General features: G+C 53.4%; 1 protein-coding gene across 1 annotated transcript; it reads right to left on the reverse strand.

The window, feature by feature from the left end:
• Nucleotides 1-1,420: 1,420 nt before the first annotated feature.
• On the reverse strand, nt 1,421-3,194 carry KBTBD13 (kelch repeat and BTB domain containing 13). Its single transcript, XM_079914130.1, has one exon. The coding sequence runs from the start codon at nt 3,172-3,174 to the stop codon at nt 1,666-1,668; it is 1,509 nt and encodes a 502-aa protein (XP_079770256.1). The 5' UTR covers nt 3,175-3,194; the 3' UTR covers nt 1,421-1,665.
• Nucleotides 3,195-8,868: the final 5,674 nt, after the last annotated feature.

Below are 8,868 nucleotides of genomic sequence, written 5' to 3' on the forward strand. Positions count from 1 at the left end.
ACCACCAGGGAAGTCCCAGGACCTCATGTTTTTCTTTTAAAAAATTTTTTATTGAAGTATAGTTGATTTACAGTGTTGTGTTAATTTCTGCTGTACAGCAAAGTGACTCATACATATACATATATTTTGCCATTATGGTTTATCACAGGATATTGAATATAGTTCCCTGTGGTATAGTGTAGGACCTTGTTGTTTATCCATCCTACATATAATAGTTTGCATCTACTAATCTCAAACTCCCAATCCTTCCCTCCCTGACCCCTCCTCTCCCTTGGCAACCACAAGTCTGTTCTTTATGTCTGTGAGTCTGTTTCTGTTGCGTAGACATGTTCTTTTGTAGGACATCATCATTTTATCCTGTAGGTGGGAAAGTGTCCCAGCTCAGCTGACAGCACAAAAGGATCTCTGCTCTTGCTATCTACATATGTGCACGGCTGCACACAGGTGCACATACACACATGGAAAAGGACGTCAGTCGGGTGCAGTGAGCAATGCACACAGCCATCGTCGGGAAAAGCCAACCCTGCACAGAGAAGGTAGGCACAGAGCCAACAGAGAGGAAGAGGAACGGCGTTCCAGGTCCAGGGAATGGCAAGAGTGGAGGCTAGGAGGAAAGAATTAACCTGTAGAATGTAGAGGAAGGGATAGAGGTGAGGAAGATGAGGCAGTTAGACCTGCCCAAAATTGGGCTCATACCTTGAGTAACCTGAAGTCATGGAAATTAATAGTCTATTGCCCTGGAGTGATGACAAAAAGGGCAGTGGATAAGGGACTTCCAACTGGGTTCTCCCCTGCGGGCCCACATCCCATTAGAGGGTATGGGGAACCATTTTTCCCTCACAGGTCTCACTCCAGGTTCAGCTCAGTTTCTGTCTCTACAAGCCAGTGCAGCCTCACTGCCTCCCCAAAGGCCTCCATCTACGGCTGCTCTGCCTTAAAGGCAGGGCTCACAGACTCTTTCCATCTGCTCCAGCTTTTCCGGTCTCTCCTCTTCTGAATCTCCCCATTTAGCAGCTAATTATCCTGCCTGTCTTCTTCATACAGTTTACTACCCTTCTGCCTGGAGTAACATATTTTTCCTCTCCCTATTTTCCCTTTGCCCTGATTTCTTCAGGACTTTATTATATTGCAGGGTTTGGGTTTTTTTGTTTGTTTTTGCCCTGTTGCCTTTAGCCCTATGTGGATCAAGACAAATGTGTGTAAACCTTTTGTTGCCCTTGGCAAGACTCTAAGCTTTATGGACCCCTGTCTGTCAACTACAGTCACATTAGGTGCAGCACCCTGCTGAGCACACAGTAGGTGCCTAATTCTTGCCTGTCAGTTTCATTAACATCACTTAACCCACTCCCAGCTGGTGCTCAATTACTGGCCCATTCACACACAAGCCTGGATTATTGAAATCCTACCCCCATCCCTTCCATTGACATTGTGACCCACCAGCTCTCAAGACAGCCCAAGTAATTTGAGGGTTGAGATGCCAGAGTCGTTGCTTCCTGAGATGCTTGGACATGTTCACACCACCAGAAGCAGAAGGCACAAGGCCCCTGATGTCTCACCTGGGGCAGGGAGAGAGAAGTTCCCAGCAGCTCCTAAGGCCAGTCTAATAGACTCAGCCATGGCTCAGAGAAGACTCTGGGCATCCCCTCCTAAAGCCCAGCCCAGGGGTCACAGTTCTGGCGTCGTGGAGGCCACCTGCCCCCGGGCACCGGGAGGCAGCCTGAGGAGAACGGTCTGCAAGGAGCCGGGCCTTGGGAAGCCAGCCTTCTCCCTGAGCAGCCGCCAGGTACCACCCTCAATGGCATAGAGCAGCGTAAACATGCGGTTGACCGTATAGACGGTGTCGCCGCGCACCACGGCCGTGAAAAGCGCGCCCTTGCTGTTGACGAACTGGCCGGGCAGCGCTGTCCACTGGCCCGTGGCCAGGTTGAGGCAGTCGATGGCACAGTGCAGAAAGTCATCCTTAGGTCCGTTGCGCACCACGTAGAGACTATCGCGGTGGGCCACCATGCAGTGGCCATAGCTCTGAGGGCGCCGCAGCTCGGCTATGGGCAGCCACGCGTCTGCCGTCACCGTGTACTCCACCACAGTCGTGGTGTCGGCTGGCCGCCACAGACACACGAAGAGGCGGCCGCGGGCTTGGGCGCAGGGCACGCCGGCAGCTGGCTGCGGCAGGTTGGCCACGAAGCTCCAGCAGCCCGTGGCCGGGTCGTAGCGCTCCACGGAGCTCATGGCCATCCTCTGGAATTCGCCCCCGATGGCATAAAGGTGGCCGTCAAAGCCGGCCAGCGCCGTGTCGTAGCGCGGCTGGTGGGGGCTGGGGAACTCGCGCCACGTGCCGCCGTCGGGGTCGTAGCAGAAGCCCAGTTCCACCACTTCCTTGTTGGGGCCCCGCACGCCCCCCACGATGTAGAGCTTGTTGCCCAGCGTAGCCACGCCGGCCAGCAGCGTGCTGGCCTCCAGGGGCAGCGCGGCCAGCGTGCGCCACGCGTCCTCTTCTTCGTCCAGGTAGCACACGGTGCGCGATGCGTCCTCCAAGAAGCCGGGCGCCGGCGCGTGAGTGCTGACGGCCACGTAGCTGCTGGGTCGCAGCGCCGCCACGTAGGCGCGAGCCTCGGGTAGCGCCAGCTCGGCCGCTTGCTCGTTGGCGCCGTCGCGGATGAAGAGCGCGGCGCTGTGGAAGACGTCGTGCAGGCCGAAGGCGGCGGCAGCGTCGCACAGCAGCGCGCAGTTGTCCGACGTGAGGCTGTGCTCCAGGAAGCGTGCCAGCGCCGGCGTCTGCAGGAAAGCGGCGCACTCCACGGCTTGCAATAGCTCGTCGGGGGCCGCCAGCGCCGGCCTTTCGCCGCGCAGCACCCGCAGCATGGTGCAGAAGCCGTCCGGGCTCAGAGCGCCCAGGCGCACCTCGGCCGCGCGCGCCTCCCTCATGCCCGAGCGGAAGAGGCCGCGGAAGAAGCCACAGTGCTCCACCAGCAGGGCCCGGTCGGCCTGGAAGAGCTGGCTGCCCACCCACACCTGCATCAGGGCCCCAGGGCCCTGCGGCATGGCGGGCCCAGGCGCGGAGGCCGCCTCCGGGGACCTGGATGCAGCGGTCACCGACTCCGGGGCTCCCCCGTACCAGCAAAAACTTACCCGGGGCATATAAATATCTTCCTGGCTAAAGATAGTACGGCTCATGTGATGTGGTGGCCAGCGGGCTGGATGGCCAAGGGCCCGGAGGGCATCTGGAGACCTGCCGGGTCACTCACTTCCGTAAGAAAAATAGTAATAATGGTGACCATATACTGGGCACCTAGTGCATTCAGGGCACTATGAGGGCAGTTTACAAAATATCCCATTTAACCTGCACTAAAGCAGCTATAAGCCCTCGTGCAGGTACCCTAACTCTGACCCTCTGTTTCTTCGAAATGGGGCCAATAATAACACCTGTTTCACGGTATTTCGACAGTGTCTGTACAGTGTTCGGAATGAGGCTCAGAGAATTTACATGACTTGTTCAAGGTCATTCAGCTGGGAAAGAGCAAGGACGGGATGAATACCTAGCTCATGCCTTCGGTTGGTGGGGCAGGGGTACTCGGGTGCCGGAGGGAGAGGCAGAGGTGGAACACGTAGAGTGGGCCAGGCTGGGGTCCAGAGTAAGTTTTCTTTTGGCTTGGGCCTCTGCCCCTGACTCTGGGCTAGACCAAGCTCTCTTTTTTTTTAATGGTTATTTAATTTTATTAATTTGTGGCTGCGTCGGGTCTTCGTTGTTGCGCACGAGCTTTTCTCTAGTTGCGGCGAGCGGGGGGCTACTCTTTGTTGCGGTGCACGGGCTTCTCATTGCGGTGTCTTCTCTTGTTGCAGAGCACGGGCTCTAGGCACACGGGCTTCAGTAGTTGTGGCTCGTGGGCTCTAGAGTGCAGGCTCAGTAGTTGTGGCACACGGGCTTAGTTGCTCCGCAGCATGTGGGACCTCCCCGGACCAGGGCTTGAACCCGCGTCTCCTGCACTGGCAGGCGGATTCTTAACCACTGTGCCACCACGGAAGCCCTTAGACCAATCTCTTTTTGAGCCTCGATTTCCTTCTCTGTAAAAATGCGTGGGTAACAGGTGAACGTTCAGTAAGTCCCTGAATGTGGAAGTATTCCCTGACTTGGGATGGGTGTGGGAAGCTGGTGTCTGTTCCCCTCTTGCTACTCCCCACTCGCCCATTGCTGTATAGCTCAGATATTGGGAAAAGGAAAGTGGGGCTGCTGAGGGGACTATATGTCTGTGGATGGGAAGGAGACAGGCTTCTTGAAATAATATTCAACACTTAAATTGCACTGTCAGGCATTTTGTGAGCACTTGAACGTCTATAATCCTCGCAGCAACCAGGTGAGAAATAACTATTATTTCCCCTCGTTTGATAGATATTATCCATTTATTGCTTACAGCATGCATGAGTCAGATATTATTAAATTCACAGATGAGGAGACTGAGTCACCAAGAGGTTCACTCACATGCCCGAGATGACATGGCCAGAGAGCAGCAAAGCTAGGACTGGAGTGCAGCCAGTCTGACCCCAGAGCCTGCGTCTCTAACCGTTGTGCTCTGCTTCCTCCCTGTGCTACAAATGCTAGGCAGTCACTTTGTGCCAGGAGGTCACAGTTGGAAGGAATTTCAGTCTCCTATGGTTCACCCCCTTCACTTACAGTAGAGGATCAGACAGGGAATTGCCCAGGGTCTGGAAGCAGACAGCCCCAGGCCTCCTGCTGCCCACCTTGCCCAGAACTTTCCTGGGTGACCACCTAAGACTCCGGGTTCCAAAATGTCAGCCGGAAGGGAGCTTGGTGATTATCTTCTCCTGCTACCTTGTTCTACAGGTGGGTTAACTGAGGCCCAGCCCTGTGTAGGATGTATCTGCCTTTCAGGAGATGTTCAGCAGCAGGTCTTCTTCAGGAGGGCTGGGGTAGCTCAGTGGCTCACAGCGATAAAGCTGTACTTGGGAAGGGAGCAGGGGAACTTCCCTCCCCCCAAGACACACGCATGCACAGATCCTCAAGTATGAATCTGCAGACCCAACACAAGTGTGCCTTTCTTGCTGGGGACTCCCACCCAGTTCACCCCATTAGAGCAGGGCTGGGATGTGGGGACCACTTGTGTGAGCCTGGGAAGCCAGAAGCCTGGAGGCAGCAGCCAGAAATATGCAAGACTCTGCCCCAGAGACCAGACAGGAAGAGGAGGAAGAGATAGAGGGGGTGGGCAGGAGTCCCCACGGATACTATCCCAGGCCCTCTGCCAGCTTTTCTCCTTCCCTGAGGCTAGACGTTGGCTGAAAGCATGACAGCCCCTCCTTGGAGGAAAGTGGGCTCTGCCGTGCCCAGTCCTGACTCTGTCCTTGCTAGTGGTCTCAAGGATAGGGAGAGTGTCTGACTGTTCTCATTTCACAGATGAGGAAAGGGATGCCTAGACATGGAATGGGCTTTGCCTTGGTTATGAATGAAGTTGTGGGATGGATTGAACCCCGTCCACTTGACCCCAGGACCCAGCCCAGCTGCCTCTCCTCACCTGCATCAGCCTTTTCTTCAGGAAGGGAAGCAGCTGCCTCCTGCCAGGCTCAAACGAAGGGGCGGGTGGGGAAGGGGCTGACCCCCAGGGGGCCACAGTTCCCTCCCCAGATGGCCTGTTCCTGGCACCTAGTAACTGGTAGACAGAACCACTCCCTGCACCTCTCCTGAGAGCAGGAGTGGGAAGGAGCACGAATCCCTACTGGCGGAAGTTCCCTCCCAGTCCCAGTTTTTCACAAGTCCATCCCTGATTTCAGTGGGTTGGAGGGCTAGTGCACACACCCGGCTCCCACCCTCAGCAGCCAGGAAGTGCAGAGGGGGTCAACCAAGGTGGGGGGTCATGACTCTGAGGCTGAGTCCAGGATCAGCACTCTGGCCCTGTGCCCAAGGCCCCAGTGGGGTGTTTTCTGCAGCTGGTGAGAGTTTCCTCCACCCGGACAACAAATGTCCCTCTGGGACTTGGAGAGGACAAGGAAACTGTCATGGCTGTGGGCAGCCCACGGAGTTCCCAGGCTCTGCCCGACCCCACACCAACCTCCCTCTCTACTTAGCAAGTTTGAGGGTGGAGGCAAGGAAAGGGGCTCTGTGTTAGACCCTGAGCCTTTCTAGAGCACACGCCCCACCTTGTACATCTCTCTATCTGCAGTGATTGGGAAGGGAGCAGGGGAACTTCCCTCCCCCCAAGACACACGCATGCACAGATCTGGTGGGACTGAGCCCTAACCTAAGATCTGGTGGACTTCTGAGCCCTAACCTAAGTAGGAATCCCCAGTCTGATGGAGGAGACACAACCCCTGACCCAGGAGAGCCTGCAATCTGGTGGAGGACCCTCCACTATAAATGAAGGTGTTGAACCATATGAGACCGAAGTTCCCTCCAGCTGTGACCTCCTGGCCCTCCTGCCTGATGGGTGACCCCTGGCCTTTGCCACCCATGGTGGTATTTCTGCACACAGGGTAGTGATGAGCTTGCCTGGACCTGAAGAAGAGCACTGGACTAGGAGGCAGGATTCCTGCTGGGCTTTGATGCTGGTACTACCACTGGCTTGCAAGGCTACCCAACCTGTCCAGGCCTCAGTTCTTTTTTTTTTTGGCCATGGCATGCAGCATGCGGGATCTTAGTTCTCCAACCAGGGATCAAACCTGTGGCCCCTGCATTGAGAGTGCGGAGTCTTAACCACTGGACCACCAGGGAAATCCCCAGGCCTCAGTTCTTCATCTGTAAAGTGGAGCTTGGATCTGACTTCTAAGGTTCTGTTCAGTTTTGACATCTGAATTTATAATTGAAAAATCACAGAAGTGGTTGTCATATTGTGCCTCCAGGGAATGCAGTGACATCACAAAGGGGTCCCAAAAGGTTAGCTTTATGTGGAATGGCTTCTGGGGGTGAGAGTAGGGGTGGGTGGCAAGGGCAGGATCTAGTCCTACCTGTCTAGACCTGTATGTGCCCCACTCACTCCAGAGCCACCTATTGAGCACCTGCTGCAAGCCCACTGCTGGGTGAGGGGCCACATCCTCTGCAGTTCGAGGGCCCCAGGGCCCCTTATAAGAGCCTCAAATGTGGGGAGGTGGTGATAAGCAGGGTTGGGATACTGACCCTAGCAGAATAACCTCTCTCTTGACCCAAAGTGCCCAAATTCCTGGTCACTAAACGGTTGTGGCTTCTTGGCAGTTGGGTGAGAAGTGTGAGCTATTCGTGTCCAGGGGAGTGCAGGGAACTATCATTTGCTGTTTTGGGCTATGGGCCAACCTCTAGGTGGAATATTTTCATGTTATCTCATCTAATACTTAATATCATCCCTATTTTAAAGACGAGGTGTCTCTGTAACTCTTCCACTATGAAATGGGTGTGATAACTACCTCTTAGGATGATAATAAGGAACGGATGAATAAAAAACAGAGAAGTGGGGCTTCCCTGGTGGCACAGTGGTTGAGAGTCCGCCTGCCGATGCAGGGGACACGGGTTCGTGCCCCGGTCCAGGAAGATCCCACATGCCGTGGAGCGGCTGGGCCCGTGAGCCATGGCCGCTGAGCCTGCATGTCCGGAGCCTGTGCTCTGCAACGGGAGAGGCCACAACAGTGAGAGGCCCGCATACCGCAAAAAAAAACCCCAAAAAACAAAAACAGAGAAGTGCATTAAGCATTGTGAATAATTCAAGGAGATTATTATCATATTGGCTTAGTCTAATAGATATTTAATTATATTGCAGCTCTGGGAATTCTGAATGAGTTTGGGGTCTTTGAAAAATAGACCAAGAAGGGCACCTGAGAGTCAACGATTTCTCATTGGTAGGAATTCGAAACACGTGTATTTTAAATCCTTTAAATCAGAGTCCTTTCAGCTCAACATTATTCATAGATTTTTAAAAAATCCCCAAGACAGGTCAATAATTTGGTGATGGTATTTGTGTATAAAAACAATGACTATTCCTTTCAATAAATTGTACCCCCCAGGGAATGACATAGGTGGAAATGTTGAAATTTTTATATTTTAATCTTTTAGGTCTGACTCAGCACTTCAAATTTCCTATATCAAATTTCCATAATTATTTGACTGTATTTGTTTGTTTGTTTGTTTTGTTTGTTTTGGACTCGCCACGCAGTATGTGGGACCCTAGTTCCCAGAACAGGGATTGAACCCGTGCCCCCACAGTGGAAGCACAGGATCTCAACCACTGGACCACCAGGGAAGTCCTTTGACTGTGTTTTTGGATAGATTTTGGAACTGTTGGTAGTGGTTGAGAACACAGTGATGTGTGAGAAAAAATGTACAGGGAGTAATAAAATGAGGAACTGAGGCCCAGATGGACAAAGTAGCTTATTCCACAGTCTGGCAGTAAGTGACTGATTCCAAGAGCCTTTCTGGTCCACAAAGGGCACTTCTGAGTGCTGGACAAGCAGCCCACAGATGAGGAGGCTGAGGATGGGGAATGGGAGTGGTTGCAACTGTGAGATGGGCACTGTTTTCCTCCCAAGCCTCGTAGGAGGGGCAGACTTTGGGCACTTAGCGGTCACAGCTGAGGGCCTGAGTAACCAGCTGGCAAAGAATTCAAATCTTTTAAATAGAAGTGAGTTAAGGTCATGGTCATCTCATCCCATCTTGCAAATCATTGTGGTGTCTCCTTACAACACCTCCTTTTAGTGTCACTCCCTTGATTACCTTCAGAGCCAGGGAGCTCACTTCTTCCAAAGAAAGTAATCCCTTCTAACTATGGGCAGCTCAGGTGATTAGAGTTCACACTCACACTGAGCTAGAACCTGCCTCCTTGCAGCTCCCATCTACTGGTTGGTCTGAGTCTTAAAGATAAGGAACGTAACTCCCCCAGAATCACATAAGTAGGGAAG

Source organism: Stenella coeruleoalba (genome assembly GCF_951394435.1).
Source record: "Stenella coeruleoalba genome assembly, chromosome: 2".
Classification (NCBI taxonomy): Eukaryota; Metazoa; Chordata; class Mammalia; order Artiodactyla; family Delphinidae; genus Stenella; species Stenella coeruleoalba.